The following is a 19,017-nucleotide window of genomic DNA, read 5'->3' as shown; positions in this document are numbered from 1 at the left end:
ACACTCATGGATGAAGAGATGAAGGGTCCTAGTAATACATGGTGTGTTGTTGTGAAGATCAGTAAATGTATCTGAAACCTGTATGTGAAAGAAGGGTGAGAAAACTACAGTAATGTTTTGCAGGGGAATGTAGAAAGTGGGAAGTGGGGAAAGCAATTGTTCGTGGTGGTTTTTTTCTTTTTTTTTTTTTTTTAAGAGGAGTATAAAGTAATGCAGCTTCGCTGGCTTTTTGAATAATGTAAGGCAGAAGGAAAACTGGGGAGTTATTATCAGGCTGTTTTGCACAGAGCTTGCAAAATACAGAAGTGGTAAAAACGGACAATGGTTTGGCCACATATAGGAATACTGACATAGCCAAACTGGATCAGAGCTGAGGGTCATACAGTGTGTTATGTCATATATGCTAGTACCCAGCCTCAAATGAACCAGGAATGTCTCAATAATGTTAGGTGGCTTTAGCTGTTCAGTCTAGATCATATTACCAGATAACAGGCAGGTAACAAATAATTTGTCCCTCTTAGTAAGGTATCATCAGTTAATCTCTATGAGAAGGTAAGAGGGCTTCTGAAGTATGAGACTCTGTATTTAGCATTGCTGTTATAAATTTTGTTATTATCTGTGTATAGCTAATTATGTATATGTTGCGTTTCTTTCTGTCTTGCTGAATCATTTGCCTTTCTATAGGAAGACTCACATTTCTTCTTAATAGTTTTGTTGTTTTAATAATTAGGATTTTCTAGTTCCTTAAGACAGAAAGAAGAAAAGTTCCTGAGGAGCCTTCATGAAGTTTGTTTATTTTTAAATTGTGGTTCATTATTTACACATTAATTTTTGCCTAAGATCTGAAGCTCCACATGTGAGCATATTTAGATATCCTTAATTGTTCTTGCCCCTTCCTTTAAATTGTCTCTATGCTAGGAGCAATTTTTTTCTTTGAAAAAGGCAGTATTCCAAAGGAAAATTCATTTGAGCTATATAACGGTATCATTTTCTGTATCATGCATGCTGTTGTTTATCCTAGAATCTTGTTTGCCTGTTTGAAATGAGCTGAAGGCTTGAGTTATCATCAGAAATCCCTTGGGTTTTTTTGAGCTACACTAATTTAGAATATTCATTTTATTGTCATATGTTGAGCATTACTTAATTTAGCTTATACTTCACGTAGTGTTGTTGCTCATTTACTGTGTTTGGATGTTCCTCACAGTTCTTTCTAATACTATCTTAAGTTTAATTAGTCTTCTCTAGATCTTGGTCCCGGCTGTTCGTTTAATTCACTTTCTGATAACCTGCCTCATTCTTAGCTTTCTTGTGACTGTAAAAATAATTTCCACTAGTGCAGTGTTTATAAAGTAATAGTATCCCTTGAAATATATTTGATGCCTATTTATGAGCTTTGCCACAGTCTACAATAGGAACAAAATCCTACTAGAATTGCAGTGTATATAGGGTTACAGGTACATCTTTCATGCTTGCATAATTAATGAGTTATGAAGAATTGCATCCTGTTTGTGTAGTTTCATATGAAACTATGCTGAAAGCAAACCAACACATCAGAAATTAGTTCTGGAATGAAAGACAAGTAAAGTTAAAATGTTGGTTTGCTTTCGCCATAGTTTTATACGAAACCATAAGTACTTGAAAACTTGAAATAATTATGTTGCTTTCTTTATCTGCTACCTTTTTGACACACATTCATAAATTTTGTGTTCTGTTTGGCTTTTCTCCAGAAAACTTTTGCTAGTTAAACTGCATATTGTAGTGTTTCACAAATTTGTACTTAATCAAGATTTCTGCCAGCAGCCTTGGCACAGGTGTACAGCCCACTGACCTTGAGCCTTGGATTCCAAACACTTGCAGATGTGTTTCCTACTCATGGTTGTTTGGGACATATGCTGTCTTTTAAGAGTACATGCTGCTTAGAGCTGCTCAGCTACTTCGTGTTTGAGTTCTTTCTTAAAAAAGTAATCAACCATGTGGACTAGGTGGCTGATTTGATTGATTGTTTTGTCATATGCCAGTGTTTTTGATGTCTATTTTGACACCTCATTCTCTGATTAGTCCTTTATCTTACTACTAGCAAAAAGCATGTCTAGGGTTGGTATTTCCTCTCCTCCTCCTCCTTTTCAGGACTTTCTGTGATGAAAACCAATGCAAGTATATTGTGTATCATCACAGCAATTAATCTTTAACAGGTCTGCATTTTAACTCTGTTTGGCAGCTCTGTAGTAGCACAAAATAGGCAGAATATGCCAGTAAATTGTGATGTAAAAGTAAAATTGCAAGTAACACAATGGCTTTTTTACCTTTAAATCACTTAATATCCTCTGACTTCCATGTTTAGTGTTTCTATATAACTGCTTTTATTTTTAAACAAGGAAAATCCAGGTTCAAAGAGTCTTGAGACAAAGTAATATTGAAGATTATTTCTAATTAACTTTTTTCTGAGAGCCACCTCTCTGACCCTAGGTGCCATCTGTGGACTATGTGCTCTATGGGAGAGAAAAAATATATACTCCTGCTGCACCTGATTTCTCTTCTTCTGGCTTCATTCAGTGAGCTGCTTGAGGAGTCTATTGGTCAACAGTAGGCAACTCACTAGAGTTCTAAACAGACTTGACTTGTAAACCAGATCAGTGTGTGGATGTGTTTTTGTTTACAGACCGTTAAAAACTAAATACAAATTTCTTGTTCTTTACTTCCAAAATAATTGTTAAATTTTATATGTAATAAATGTTGGGTCATTTTCATTTTTCTCTCCTCAGTGTTCTTTGAAAGCGTGAAATCAGAACTCAGGAATGGATCCTCAGAGTACTCTGATATTTCTGATTCAGAAGAATCTGAGCCTGATTGCACTACACAGGTATAGCTAGAAAAAGTCACAAAAGTTAACGAAGCAATTAAATATAATTTTGCTTGCTCACTTCAAATGTATCTTGTCAAAGTTTGTGTTAAAAGAGCAATAACAAAGTATTTAATTCTTGTTCAAGTTAATATCTCAGACTTACAGTGCTGCCTCATTCTTCATTTATTCTAGTGTTGAGAAAAATGACAAGAGATGCTATCATGAGCCGAATTTTATGATCATCTTTGTGATTAAAGTGGGGCTGGCAAAGGATGAGCCCTGCTCTGAAACATGCAAAGTCTGAGAAAACTTAGATCCTAATTGCTTTGTTAATTTCTTCCATAACAAGTCTAAATTTCATCATTAGAATTATGAGTATCTACCACACAGTTTCATTTTAGAGCATGGTTAAATGGATACAATCTTGAAGGCCTTCAGTTTTTTAAATAAGCTGAAGTGGCTAAATCCTATTGAGGTGTTTTAGACTATTTGAAATAAATGGGAGTCCTCCATTTGAGGGTCTAGATTGTAGTCATTTCTTTAGAACTATCTGAAATATAAATGCACACACACACGTGTACACGTATATGTATTTACATGTGTGTATTTTAATACAACTTTTAGTATTTAGAAATGTGCATATGTATAGACAAATATTTTTATAATTTCTTCCCTTGCAAAATTGTGCTCTGACTTACTAATTTCAATTTTAATTGGATAGCAGTAAAATGCTAGTAGGGTGGAGTGATTACATCAAATTTTTGTTTTGTGCTGATGGAAAGCTAATGCTTTGGTCTTTCTTTCAATTGTCAGCGTATTATAAGACTTTACAAGAAGTCTTCAAATTCCTACTTTTTCAATGGTGGCCAAGATCTATTTTTAATATATCTTGTCTTCCATTATTACCGTATCTAGATGTTGGAATAAGTGATAGGATCCTTCATGATGTGGATTCTTCTGGTTTCCTAAACTGCATTGTCAGCAACTTTGGCTCAGCAGGTTTCCTTTTTCAAGACATAGAATCAATACTTATTCTGAAGTGATATATTTCTTCTTCACAGGAGAATATAGCCAGTTTTGGATGACTTTGAGTGAAATTTTTTATATTAATGCCATTTACTCTCTTAGTTCCTTCTATATTCTTCTGCTTCTTAATTTCTAATAGTATCTAATGGAATAATTTTTCTGCATGTTTAAATTTGTCTTTTGTAATGATATATCCAAAATGAACTGTCTCGGTAGCTGCTGTAAATCCTTTTTATGTTTTTATGTTGCACTGAAGAAGATCTTAACAAAACAAGATAATAGCTTTATTACTAACATTGAGTCATAGTTATAATTTAATTGCCCACGTGTGTCACTTTCCAAGTGTCAAAGATTAACAAGCTGCTCTTGTGAATGAAGCTATTGTATAAAAACATCCCTTGGTGTTATGATGCACTTCATTCATTCCAGTTCTGTTTTTGATGATAGGAATAGTAGTGTCAGTCTTGAAGCATTATGATTCCTCTATGTTCTAATCTTCCACTTTCAACACTTTTATTGAACGTCATATATATATTCCTTGGCTTGAAAAAGAATTGTGGTGTTCTCTGTACTTGTTGAAAATAGATTAGTCTGGATTACCAAGGCAGAACATATCTATTATAGCCCTTGCTTCATGTAAAGGCATATTGAGTCACCTAAGGTTGCTCCACCTTTGAGAAGCTCCTGCCCATACCAAGCTGTAATCTGAGCAGGAGCTGAAAAGCCCTTTCATTCATGAAATGAGGCTGTGCCACTGTAAGAGAGGCAACAGCTGCTGTGTCTGTGTTCCTGCTGTGTTCTGGATTTACCTGAGAGTTTCTGTCACTCATCAGAGAGATGCTGCTGATGAAAGTTATCTTTTGTGTGAGCAAGAGCCAGAAACAGTTACTTGGGGCAGGTTGTGTCCCATTATAAGTAATAGGCATCAGTTCTGGCTGCTGCTTGAAACCATACTTCCATATTTTTTCCTGTGCTTTGAATATAGAAGATAAGAATAGTCAATGCTCTCTTTAAAGAGAATACAATTATTTGTGCATGGTTTAATGTGTATAGTGTTTTCTGTAAGAAAATGGATTTTGGAGAAGCTTTATATATTGCTGGAACATGTACTTGTCAGTGTTACAAAATTGGGATGTGTAGCATCTCAGTTGCTACATTCAGATTAACTGCATTCTGAATACTATACATGTAAAAAAAGTTGGACCTGGAAGCTTTTGAGCTTTTATTTAGCATAAATTAAGGTAGTGTCTCTATTTAGGAGGCATAGTGACCATTCTGCATACTGTTTCCTCTTGTTTCAGCAGAGGGATTCCTCCACAGAGGAGTCAGAAAGCTCAGGTGATGAAGAGAAACAGGAAGTAACATCAAATTTCAAAGAGGAATCTAAGGTCACGAGAGACCTTTGTCAAAATACCCAGAAGCCATCCAGAAATGAAGCTCCCAGTAAAAAGTAAGCACATTGTGTGCATTTATTTGTAAACTGTTAGACCTTTTCGCACATGTTTATGGTTCTGCTTTTATACCAACGTAAAAATCATTCCTTCAGAGAAATTTAGGATTCTGTTTGAACTGTGTAATACTCCTTTATTTTTCTAGGGAATGTCCTACCTCGACAAGTACAGAAGAAGCAGCTATTCAGGGCATGCTATCTATGGCAGGATTGCACTATACTACATGTTTACCAGGTCATACTCAAAGCACAGACTGCACAGATAAAAGAACCTCTCTTCAGGAACACAGAAGCTACCCCAGGAGTCGGCATAAATACAGACAGCCATCTCAGAGCCACAAAACAATAGAATGTGGTAGGTATCTGAACTAATGACACTGCTGCTCTCTCTCTTGGACAAACTGCTCAGAACAAGCACCTAAAGTTAAATTTTTAGATTTGTAGTCAAGTTTTTAAGTAAATCAGACCCAACAGTTAAAAAGATGTGTTTTGTTTTGCTTTGTTTTGTTTTTTCTGTAAAAAGTAAATGTTACTTCTGAAAACCAGGACAAACTTAGCTTGAGAGGTTATCAGAATACATCTTCTAAATATTGCCATCTAAAACTTGTGGCATCCTTACAAGAGTGGCAAAGTTATGGCTAGATTGAAAGTATAGTCTCCATATAGAAAGTGTAATCTTCAGAAAAGATTGACGAAACCTTCATGGTTGCAGCTTTCATGACGTGTTACTTAGATATCCATAGGAATCTGCTTGGTGATTTTTCATGTGTCTTTAGAAGGCATATTTGACTTCATTCCTGAAATTCTGCTATGAATGCAGTGCATTAAAGGAGATTCTAATCTTGAAGAGGAGAATTCAGAGGTAACTTTTTTGTCAGTGGCATTTTGATGTCTATGAAAAACAGATATCTGTTAAATGCATTTTGGGAATGACAGACAGCAGAACATTAGCACTAATCCCCTTAATGGAATCAAAATCACTTCTTGGAACAGAGAGTGAGTCATTATGTTTGAAAATTCTTTGCTTGAGAAGGAATTGGAAGAAGATCATAGCTTTGCTGATGTGAAACAAATAGAACCCCACCAACAAACAGGGTACTAATACAAGGAACTAATAGTATGTTGATTTTTGTTTACATGGACATCAGGAAAGTCTAATGTGATGTCATGGACAGTGCCCTGGTAATTGAAAACCCACCAACCAAATAAATAAACAAATAGATAGATAGATAAAATCAACAACAAAAAACCCTAACCAGCAAACCACACAGATATAGTGCCTTCCATCTTTGTAACTTTATGAAAAACTTAATATCCAAGTTTCTAAATTGTGGTGGATAGACTTAGGCTGGCAGCTAAGCACCCACACAGCCACTTGTTCTCTCCCCCTACCCTGTGGGATGGGGCAGAGAACAGAAAGAGCAAAAGTGAGAAGATTCATAGGTTGACATAAAGACAGTTGAGTAAGTGAAGGAAAGAGGAAAAGAAACAAGTGGTGCAATGACTTGTCACCTTCTGCAAGCGGACTGATGCCCAGCCAGTCTCTGAGCAGTGACTACCTTGGAAGACTACCTTTCCCCCAGCCTCTTCCTCTACCCCAGGTTTTATTGCCAAGCATAACGTTATATGGTATGGAATATCCCTTTGGCCAGTTCAGGTCAGCTGTCCTGGCTATATCCCCTCCCAATCTCTTGCCTACCCCTAGCCTGCTTACTGCAGGGGGCAGAGTGGCAAAAGAGAAAGCTGTGACACTGTGCAAGCACTGTTCAGCACAGCCAAAACTTCGGTGTGTTATCAACACTGTTTTAGCCACAGATCTAACATACAGCACCATATGGACTGTTAGGAAAAAATTCCATTCTGGACAGACCTAGTAGATGTATCAAACTCCACAGATGATGAAACTGTGCTTATTAGCTAGCAGGTTATAAAAAACCTTTCAACCTCTCCAAACTGGAATTGAATTGATGTCTTGGGATACCCTTAATTTTACAAGTTAACTCTATTGTAAATGTGTTTTCAATGTGGACACTTCTATAGGCCTATCAGCGTAGATCTTCCATATGTTGCACCTGAATAGCACATCAGTGCTGAGAAACAATACAGTTAGTAATACCTGAAATTTAAATGTCCATCTTTGTATGAACTCCTCATGATACAAAGCCATGGTACAAAGCTGAAAACAGTAGCATAACAAAGAAAGTAAGCTGTCTTCAACATCAGTACTTTCAAATTTGAATGATTGTATTTGTCTGATGTTCTTACTGTGGTACATGGATCTTTAATTAGGTGTATTTATACTGTGAGATTGTTTTCCCAATTTCGAGTGTAGAACCAAGCAGCTCTTTTATTTTGTATCTAGGAAATATTTTCCATTGTGTTTTCGTTTCTTTCTTGTTTTAATTTTAAAGTTACTCAAATGTATAATTAACCTTGTATTCCTAGTTTTTGATTTTAAAATTTAAGCTTGTTGAAACTTCTCTTTAGGTAGGTCTGTGAAGGAAGAGGAAAGAGACTTGGGGACTTCAGCATGGACTAGACACCTGAATGAAGCTTCGAGGATTACCCCTCAGGTAAAGCAATACTTTAAACGTTTTGAACACAAAAATTTTTATAGGAAAAAGAGATCATGAAGTTGTAAGTACAGAAAGCATGGTGGACAGGTCTTTCCACACTGCATATCTGATAATAGATACTTCTGATGCTGGTAACTGAGTATTATATTTTTGTCATGCTTTTTTTCATTGTTGTTGTTTTGATTTTTTTTTTTTTTTTTCCCCTTTCAAACTCTGTTCTGTCATAGCGGCTAGTATTAAGATGCTCAGGGCAGTATCTTGAAAAATAAAAAATTACTTTCATAAAAAAGTGTGAATTTACATTCAGCCTAACTGGGGAAGCATTGTATTGTTTATTCGTTGTTATTCCCAACCAGAGCATCAGAACAAGTGGAACCTGTTGATAGTATTTATAGTAAAGATACTTGCTTAGGAAATCGGTACTGCCAAACCAATACAACCTTTCAACAGCCAGCAGGTAGGAATATTTTTGCTTTCTGATGTCCAGGTGGAATCCAGCAAGGAATATATAAATGAAAGGTTGTCTCTCTTACGCTCTGAACTTTCTTAGTATTTCTAAACTTGTCTATATTAGAAATATTAGAATGATTACAGTTGCAAAACAACAGTGCTATTTAATAGCTGTATTTTAACTGCATGCTTTTCAGTTTTTTTTTAGTAAGAATATCTAACTACATGAAACTCCTTACAGTTTGTAATTCCCAATTTAGCATTTGTTCTCTCACCAGGTGAATACTGAAAACAAATTGCCTGTTTATGTAGTCAGTGGTTATAGTATGGCTTGATATAGTGGCCAGTTTAATCAAGAGCAGTTGCATTTGTTTTGATCACTGCAAACTAAAACCAAAAAGCAGAGAGATTAAGTGCACTAGTATGTGTAATTAATTTACAGCATTGCCCTTAAGTGCCTATGGAAAAGCTTGCACAGAGATACTATATTGTACCTTATTTTTAAAGAGGTATGTATACTAAAATAAATGATGGAATCATAAAGTGGTCAGACACTGGTGGAACTAAAATATATTTTTCAAAGATACAGTACTATAATTAGAAAAACTGTAGTGAACTTGTAGCCAGAAGGTATCAACTTCCTTTTTTTTTTCCTTCTCCTTATTTCCGTACTAGGATGCAAGTAAAACTCAAAAATATATCAAGAAAGACAGCATATCAGAAGCCAACCATAAGGTTCAGGAAAACAGAAGTGTAGTCCACAACAACGGCTTGAGTTTTCAGCATGGCAAGTATACACGAGACTCCAATCTAATTCAAGGAGAATGTCGGCTGAGTGATGGCAGCCTTAGCCCTGACAGGCTGTATGGTGAAACATCCTTGTCTGTACCACTTCATCCAACAAAGAGGCCAGCATCAAATCCACCCCCTATCAGCAACCAGGCGACAAAAGGTAATGTTTATCTCTGTTGTCCTCTTGCCAGAGTGAAAAAAAAAAAAAAGAAAAAGACTAGGAAAAGGAGCTTGTAAACGTTAAAAATAGCTGTTAGATGCAGTTACTGAAAAAAGGACAGACTTAGTCCTTGAGGAAAAATATAAAATGGGCATCCTGTGAACACAGATTTTGGCACAGAATGTGTGAAGGCAGAATTAAGAGAGATCTAACTGGATGCGTGGCCAGGTGAAACTTTCATAGTTACCGTTGCAACTCTGCAGGTGTATCTGTTATGCATTTATTACAGGGAACAGAACCACAACTGCACTCTGAATCACTGGCCTGAATCAGATTTGTTTATAGAAGTGAAGCTTTAAAAGCTGTGACACTTCAAAAAATAGTCTGATGATCATAATATTTAGGTTTTAATTTCTAGTTTATTTTCTATAATTTACTCAAGAGAAGAGCTTACTTGAGCAACATTCAGGAAGCTCAGTTTAGGTTCTCCCCTACCACACCCACTGCCCTTCCCTAGACTGGAAACGTTTGTAAATAATATAATCACTTTATTTATAATAATGCTAGCCAGACTTCAGGGAAAACAATTCCTGTTTTATTTACGGTTCTGTTTATTTGCTCCCAAACAGACAAATGAAGAGTTTTGTCTTTTTTTTTTTTTAAACTGAATCAGATGAAAATTTCGCCTGCTTCAGCTCAAAAGCTGCGTTTCATCTTTGTTCTACGATAATAAAAATTTGTTATGAAATTCTTGATTGAAGTATTTTATTTTATTTTTCAGGCAAACGTCCAAAGAAAGGAATGGCAACTGCTAAACAGCGCCTTGGGAAGATCTTGAAGCTGAACCGGAATGGCCATGCACGCTTCTTTGTTTAATGTAGCTGCTACTTCTACTACTGCTGTCTTTCCTACACAGACCAGTATTGAGGTCAACAGAGCCTGGAGCTGCTGTTATTCCTCTGCTTGAAGCAGACTTGCATGTACCATATAAAACACTGCCTGATGAACAAAAACAAGAAAGAAAAAAAAACCCCCAAAAAAAAAAAAAACCAACCACAAATCAACCCAATGCTGCATTTTCACTGTGCCACACCTGCTCAGCAATAACCATATGGGAATGGGGAAATCTTCAGAGAGACATGGACTGTGAGAAATAGTCTCTCATCAGGGCTTGAATATCATTTGTTGCTGGTAGTTTCTGACCTAATTAATGAGGGGAAGATGATGAAGGTGGTTTATCAATAATTTATTTCTGATAAGATTTTGACAACTTTTAAATTCATTTTAAAAACCTATTTATTTGGAAGACTTTTTGTGGGAGTTATTAATTTAGATTTAAGAATGTGAAAGTTTTTAATTGTTTTGATAATGTATGTTTGGTGCAGTGGAGAGCCACATTAATTGTGATTAGTCTGGACTCCTAAATTTCATATTCAGGTTATAGTCTTAAATAGGGGTGAGATGCATTATTAATTATTTTTTAAATTAAGGCATATGGAATCTTATTATTTTTCCTGCTTTTTGTAAGCTATTGGCTGGGCTTCTGTTGACTTGCAAGTTGCATATTCTCTGCCAGCTTGGTTATTTTTTGACCTGTCCTCTTTTATACAGATTTATTTATTTGATGGAGTAGAAGAGACTCCTAAAGACGGAAGAATCTTCTTACGTCAGTCCAGTAGCTAACTTGTTTTAAACTGCACCCCTTTCCTCCAAAATGGAGTGCATACTTTTCCTCCTGATGATCTATCTGTGATGATTATCTTCTGTAAAAAGGCTCCCTGAAATTGTATTTGTACAAGTTATTTAAGAGTTGATACAAAGGAGGGAAACCTAATACACCTTTTTGGAGGAATAGGGACATCAGTTAAGATAAATGTTTCTTCAGAACAATTAATGTGAAATAACTCATAAGATATACATTGCAGACTTAAGATCTGGCATATTACTTAATGTAGCATGGAAGAAGCATTAAAATATTATTGTACTTTAAACACATTTTACTTAAGAGACAGGAAGGCAGGAGAATGTGTGTTGCTTTCAAAGCTGGGTGAGACAGCCGATTAAAAGTCTTAACTGGTGCATATATAAGCATTAAGTAGCTTACTGGTATCAGAATGACCATTTGTGTTAGGCTTCATACAGAGCTGATAGCAAATGTCGATTCTGAATTATTGTAAATAATTTTGATTTAAAATTTGTATTTTTCTGTAATATAAAATTAAATATTTAACTTTTGGGGAATGGGGATGAAGGCGGAAATAGGAATACTTCTACTTGATTCTGGAAAAAGGGCATTTTGCAGGGTCCAGCCAAAACGAAAACATTAATATGCTAGTGACAACAATATTGTTGGTTGGGTGGGTGTTTTTTTGTTTGCTAAGAGTAAAAATACTCAGGCATAGCTATCCAAGTCATTGAATTGATTTAACTTTCCATACCAGTTTTTCCTTCCTCCATATTCTATACTGGAATAATTTTCTCTTCTCGTAGTTTAACACCAAATTCAGTTGGACCTTCTAGAATATTTATGCAGAGTTATTTTTATCTAGGCTAGATTATGAATGCCTTTACAAATTTATGGAAATAATTCTGATGTCAGGTGTTTTTGATTGTCGCAGGGTCAAAACTATTTAGCACTATGTTATCCTGTTTCTAAATTGAGAGACATCAAAACATAATGCAACTGCAAATAAGTCAGGTAGCTTTCATGGCTTTACTTCCTCTGGAGCTTGAAAATTATAACTTAGGAGTGTTTTTTGCAGACCTGCTTTTACATTGTATTGACTTTATGGTTTTGTGTGTGTGTGTGTATGGGTGAATTTTTTTTTGTTTGTTTGCTAATTATGGTTTCACAAAAGCATGTTTTAAGTCTTTTTTTTAAATTTTTTTTTTTTTTTAATTTAATGCAAGCTGTCAACCTTGTTTAGACTGTTGGAAATGGAGGTAACAAAGGATTTCTAAAAAGCAGAAGATAAGCTAAGAGGTACTCTAGAGGTGCTGAAAGTGGCTAAAAGTACTTGCTGTTCTCAGGTGCTATGTTTTCCAGATAGAAATAGTTAAAAGAGAGTATTTTAACTGTCTTCTAATATGTTCTCACCAAAGTCAAGGAAATAAACTGTGTTGTCAATAGTTAAAGTTATATACCCGTATAAATATTCTCTTGAGCAAATGGATTAATGCCTGCCAGGCTTTGGAAACTGTTTTAGCTTTAGCATATTAAACAAAACTGTTTTCTTCTTGCTGTCTGTATAATTTTTAAGAGTAGAAAATTCCAGTGTAGGGCAGCAATCCGATTCAGAGCAGAATGAAGAATGAGCTCTCTCTCCTTAAAGGCAGATTTTTGAGAACACTTATCCAAAGTAGATGTATGCCAGAATAGAATCTGGAGTAAGGAATTATTTTAAAATATGGAATATGCTTTCTTGTACATGTGACGGGCTTATACAAAGTCTCTCTTCTGACCATCTGCATTATTTATCTGTATATTACTATTGGAACGCAGATGTGGCTGGACCCATATATATTATTAATTCTTGGTTTTATTCTTTCTTTACTCTAATTCCTAACTTTTTTTTCAAAGTGGCTCTCCACTGGCATGAACTTATGTATTAGTCTCTTCACAGGCTGTCAATAGGCAGAGGTTCATTCCCATTTTCTTGAGATACCCATGCTTCCAGCAGAAGTTAATTCTGATGTTCCACCTCAGAACAAGTAATTTAAATGAAATTGCCATGATGAGCAGTATTTAAAAAAAAAAAAAGAAAAAAAAAAAGAAAAAAACAAAAAAGAAAAAAACAGAGGAAAAAAAAACAAAGGGGAGAAGAAAAGTCTCCTGGTAGCTCATGAAGAGGATGTGGTGACCTCACTTGTTTTGTGTACTTGTATGTAGGGATATTTTTATTGTGTTCTAGATGAAAACACTACTGCACCAATCTTTCTGTAGATGGACTGAGCCTTGTGTTGTTGTAGTGGAGAGAAAAAGCTCTATTTTTTTCCTTACTGTCTCACTTGGGGTGGAAGAGGGAGGGAGTAGGGAACACTGACTGGACAACAAAGAGAACTAAGCCTGCTATGGTAACTCCTTTTCAAGGATAATCTTTTTTGAAAAGTCAGAGAACTTGGATTCGGCATAAAATTTTTTTTTTTGTAGACAGAACAATAGGAAATGAAATATTGTAGGGGTTTTCCCATTCTCTTAAGTTCTCACATTCCTGCAATGGAAAAAAAAAACCATGAAAATGGAAAGACCACCTAGAAACTATGTCAAAGACTCTTCCAGCAACTTTCCCTTTTCTTCTCCTACTATACTTGCTAATAAACCCTGGCTACAAGGTAGCCTTTGTTGACCTCCGAGGTAGGTTACCTATGCAACCTATAATACTCTACATGAATCCATTCTTAAAAGACAATTTCGAAAGGGTTAGATGTTGAGAGTTAAAATTGTTGCTTTCTGATCACATGGAGGATTTTGGGGGTTTTGTTTTTTTTTGGTGGTTGAAGTGCTTGTGTTACATTTAGTAGAGATATAGGAGAGCACAGTGTCATGATCACATTTTAGAAGCTTCAGCTTTCCCTGGGCTTTGCTATATGGCATAAGCTACCTTCATTCACAAGGCCATGAAGTTGTAAATGTTGAAAATTTTTGCACGGTTTTGGAGTCAGAGCTGATGTGAATCTTGCTGCTCCCTTTTTTTGGTAATTGTGGAGATTAAGCAGAGCTGAAGCTAGAACGACCTGGTACTACAAGCCTAGAACCTAGTGCCCTATTTAGGCTCCACATGCCCACCTGTCCCTTCGCACACTCACCGTGACCCCCAAATCTCGTGTCTTTCCAGAGTTTCATTCACGTAATACTTCCAGACCATTAAAAACTGTTTGTGGCTCTGGGATTGAGTGCGCGCAGAGCTACTCTTTCACAGACAAATATAAATGGAACCAAGGGCCTTACTGTTTGTGGTTAAATGAGATCAAAAGCTGCAACATCCATTTTTCAAAAAAAAAAAAACCCCAAACTAAAAACACCCTAATAACCCTGTTTGTGGGAGCGTATGAGTGATAAATCATGCAGTGGATGGGAAATATAAGTAGCACTGATAAGGAAATGCATGTTCTTCATAGGCTGCATTTCTTTTTGGAAAAAAAGACTTTTTCTACTTTTAATATAAATTAAGCCATAAGAGTTTCATGCTGTGGGAAGGGAATGAAAGGGATCACTTTAAGAGATTATATTGGTATGTATTGTCACTTCTGCTGGGAAATGTCTATTGCTGCCAGTGCTTTGGTGTATCTTTTTTTTTTAAAAAACATGGAATTTGGAAAAAAGAAAAAAAAAGGGGCTAGTTCTTGGCTATATTTACTAGTTTTGTAGTAACATTTTGCTGGCCCGTTTGTCTTTTCCTCTCCTTTTTCTACTCTTATAGTATAATTTCTATCTTTCCTTCTAATGTCTCTGAAAATATTAGCTTGTCTGCTCAGTAGGAGTAGGTGTATGTGTGTCTTCCTTTTTACAGAAACGCACTACTGTGTTAAGTATTTGGCTGGGAAATGGGATGCTGCAGCTTTAAGAGCATTTTTTTCAATTCATAACAGTATTTCCCATCCTCTTTTGCCTGCAGGCAGGGAAAGTATGTACAGTATTTATTTTGTTTCGATTTTACTTTAAATTTGTAAGTTTCTATAAGTAGTTCACATTGATTATTCTAGGAGAGGACAAGTGGCTTTGTTTAAATTTGTATTTGATATTCATAGTTTCCACTTTCTGTACTTTAAAATGCTGAAATTAAAAAAATTGTATTGCTTATGTTTTGATTTTAGCACTCTAAAGCGTTTAATTTCTTCAGACTTCTGCTCATTTGCTTCAGTGTAAATACAGAAAACTGTACAGAATATTGTGAGGAGAAGAATGCTTTTCGAGGTCTGATCTCTGTGCCCTTGTTGCATTTTCAAGAAGAAATTTTCTGGAGAAATGTGAGAGGGAATATTCTCATAGTGTTTTGTGTTGGTTTTTTTTTTCCCCCCAAAGTGCAAATCTCATTTCAATCAAAGTATGTTATGTGGCAACCAAATGCATTTTATGAAGATGTATGTATTCTTTTTGAATCCTAATACAAAAGGGAGGTAGAACTATTTGTGATCTGTCATTTGAGCAGATCTAGAACTGTAAGAAGGGTGTCAAATGGTATTTTCATGTTCTTGCTCTTGGTTTGTGTTCAGGTTTGTCTCATGCTACTGATGACTGACTCATCTCTTGATTTATTTTTTTTTTCTTTTTCCTGTAAGTGTGTGCAGTTTCTGGAAGAGCAGATTTCTCTTTCACACTTCCATGTACTTTGTCATACTTGCTTTTATCCTGGGTGACTTCTTTGCTGATTTCTCCCACCACATGTCATCTTCTGGTTTACAGTTGAAGTGCTCCCTGTTTTGACTCTGTATGGCAGTACAGTGTTTGCATGTGGGTACTCTACTTGGGGGTCACAGAAGCATTACTGTGTTACACTCCAGCTTCGTGTAATGCATTTTGTTCTGCAGTTAGTACTCCATGCTACTGAACTGCTTCAGTGCTGTGATGGGCAGATGCTTAGATTCCAGTGATGGTCATTTTATGAGAGCCTCAGATAAATGATGCAGCAATGGCATTGGAAGAACCAGGTGGCAAAAGGTGTTTGATTTGAACATCCTCTGCAGCTGCACAAGTTTACTTCTTAGCCTGGCTTTTAATTTGCAGAGAGTTTATGGTTGACTATAATGACTAGGAGATCTGCTCATGGACCAGGACTTCATTGTGCCAGGTGCTTTACAGACAAAGAACAAGAATGCTGACCTCATCAAACCATGTACTGCTTAAGTATAAGATTGAAATAGTTTACAAAAAAAACAACAAACTGGTAAGTTCTGTGCCCTAAAGGTTTAAAACATGGTGGTGTAGATTTGGGGGGCAGAAGCTTCTGTGCAGTTCCAAAAACAAATTTCGTTTGAGTGGAGTAAGAAATCATGAGAAAACAAAGTGATTAAGAACAGGGGATGAAGATTAAATATTTATAGGTCCAGAAATTGGTTCCTGCTGTTTTTTGACATTCCTTTACGTCTCTTCAATTAATGTGTTAAAACTGATTTTAAATTTGGTTAGCCAAAGATTTGCCAAAGATCTGAAAGAGCTGTTTGTCTATCAGAGCAGCCACGTATTTTGAAAAAGACTTGATCACTGTGATTGAAGAACAACGCTACAACCTACGCATTTCCATCAGACAGACTCATCTGGATTTGTCACACTGAATTCACCGCTTGTACTAATGTTTTGGTCTTAAAGTGATAGACTTAAGAGAGCACCTCAGTGGCCCACAAATACAAGTTTCATACCCATATAAAAACCTATATTAGCACCTTTACTATTTGCCCTTTTGTTTTTGCCAGCTACGCTCCAGAGCTTTTCTCTGTGACTGCTGTTTGGTGGATAATGGGATAATATACTGGAAAATATCTGAAAGTGCTGCTTTAAATGCTACTGGATAGCCTTCAGCACCTGGAGCCGTATTTCCATTAAAAGTCAGAGTTTCTGGTTCTCTGCTTTTTTGTTTGGGGATGATGGGGAAATACTTACCTGGATTGTTATTTCGTAATGGACAGATGGATTTTAAAGATTTCAAGGCTACCAAATATGGCAAAAGAATTGGATTTCTAAAGTCAGGGAATGGGAAAGATTACCCTTCTTGGTACCTGAAGACTAAAGTTTGTTTTGTTTTTCTTTTTTATCAACAGTATTCTCCTTTTGAGGTGGAGTACCCCCTTGTAAAGTGCCTACAAACTTGGTTTTATGTACATTTAGTGGAGTTTAGCTCTTTCTCTAGAGGGTTTGTCATGACCTGCTTAAGTTGTGAAGCTATTGTGGTGGTAGCTGATTAGTTAACACATTCAACCAAACCTTTTCTTGTTTGTTTTGTTTAGTTATAACTTTGGTTTGATGATGGAAACCTGAGTAGTAGAATGAATATGTTGAAGTCAGTCATGCCGAGTATTGGTTTCTATAGAAACTTTTTTTTTTTCTTTGTGTAGAAGTATTTCTTCTGCGAGCCCTTGAAATTATGCTTTTACTGCTGGTAAGTAATGTCAACTGTCTCAAGGCAAAAGCTAATGAGGGCTGAAACTGTAAAACCAGAATGTTATTGTTACTCATTCTGATACAACCAGGAATTTAAAATGCCTTTGTTTCTACAGCGGTCAATGACTAAAGTTTTTACCTGCAGAAGAAATAGCTGGTGATCAAGACAGTGAGTTAAGTCTGTCATTGCCAGAGCTCATAGTATTCCACCTAACAGCCAGCTAATAGGACAGTTTGCTTTGTCTAGGCTAAGATCTGATTTCTTTGAAGCCAAGTATATATAAAAAAAAGTATAAAGTACTGCAAATTTTTGAAGAATTGTGTTTGGCTTAATAGATCTATTTATCTGTACTGCTCCTGCTGTATTTGCTTTGGTCTTGGAAAAAGTACTCTACTTTGGAACATACAAGTCAACTAAAAGAACAGTATACAAAGAGTCTGCTTGTTTGTGATGCTTTGCCCCAAAGTTTATTTCTTATAAGAAATGTTTTATTTGCTGCAATAAGTGTGAGTAAAGTTCCCACCCATACTTGGAGAATGTGATATTTATCTGGAAGAAACATATGCACTTGAATTATACACCTTGGTGGTAAGTCATAAAGATGCAAGTCAGCTTTTTGTTCCGGTAAAACTAAAAGCCAACAAAACTCCAGAAACTGCTACTCTGGTCTCCTAAAATAGGATCTGGGCTGTGGAAATGTGGTTTAACTAGGCAGCTTTTTCAGGCTAGTATTAACTTGAAAAAGATACTAGATGGTGCGCTTCATTCTTCAGTTGTTGATTTTTAGTTATAGAGGGTTTGCTTTTTTACAAAGAACTTTGAAGACATCCATTACAGGTCAGGCTCAGTAAGGATTTTCCTGTGCTTGACCAGCACTTGTAGAAATTGCTTTGAATTCCATCACGTGACAGTTACTGAACTCTTCCCATGTGGTTCAAGTGCTTCTTCTCAAGGGGCAGCTAACCTCTGTGTTCCCACCAAGTTACATACCTGTCGAGGAAGAAGAGCATTCAAAGAGTGTATTTACCATGCCAACTACCCTAAAAGTGATGTCAGAACTGGGTGGCTCAGATGACGTTAGCATTGAGAAGGAACCCTTTTGCTTCTAAGTCTGTCCTTATTCAGCCCAGGTCCACTGGGAGGGGGGAGAAGAAAAATGTGTGAGCTCTTCAGTGCGCTACTGCAAAATGAGTTGTGATTTTTAAAAATCACAGTCATATTCCAAAGACTGCTGGACAGCTGTGCTTGTCATAAAGCTAAGCACCACAAGTGGTGCTGAATTGCCATAGTCTTAGGAGGGAGACCAAGCATTAAATGGGACCTAGCATCTGAATGATCTTTCTCCCCAGGCTTTTGCAGCAGCTCAGAGAAGAGGTATTGGTGAGAAGCTTTGGGAGAATGTGAGAACATTGTATAACACACCTGTGGCTCCATGAAATTATTTTAAGCACTGGTTCTGTTGATCCATTTTCTTCAATATTAAGAGGATTTCACTTAAAGGAGGAGTTCAGTTTGTACAGAAAGCAGAAAGAGATTTCATGTTACACATCCCACAGTTACCATATGAGTCAGGTTTGTAAGGGGAAGTGATATGTGTTAGACCAACTGATATATTTGAAGAGTGG

At 36.3% G+C, this 19,017-nt stretch overlaps 1 protein-coding gene across 1 annotated transcript in view; it reads left to right on the top strand.

Moving 5' to 3' along the window:
* KDM7A (lysine demethylase 7A) overlaps positions 1-17,827 on the top strand; it is an 81,207-nt gene extending 63,380 nt beyond the window's left edge. Inside the window, exons 15-20 of the mRNA XM_068400897.1 lie at positions 2,763-2,860; positions 5,170-5,318; positions 5,465-5,677; positions 7,810-7,891; positions 9,020-9,296; positions 10,078-17,827. Of these exons, the coding sequence (XP_068256998.1) occupies positions 2,763-2,860; positions 5,170-5,318; positions 5,465-5,677; positions 7,810-7,891; positions 9,020-9,296; positions 10,078-10,172 (914 nt within the window). The 3' untranslated portion in view covers positions 10,173-17,827. The remainder of the gene's footprint in view (positions 1-2,762; positions 2,861-5,169; positions 5,319-5,464; positions 5,678-7,809; positions 7,892-9,019; positions 9,297-10,077) is intronic.
* The last annotated feature ends 1,190 nt before the right edge of the window (positions 17,828-19,017 follow it).

The sequence above is a fragment of the Nyctibius grandis genome, chromosome 5 (genome assembly GCF_013368605.1).
Source record: "Nyctibius grandis isolate bNycGra1 chromosome 5, bNycGra1.pri, whole genome shotgun sequence".
NCBI classification, from domain to species: Eukaryota; Metazoa; Chordata; class Aves; order Nyctibiiformes; family Nyctibiidae; genus Nyctibius; species Nyctibius grandis.
This window is presented reverse-complemented; position numbering and strand designations above follow the sequence as displayed.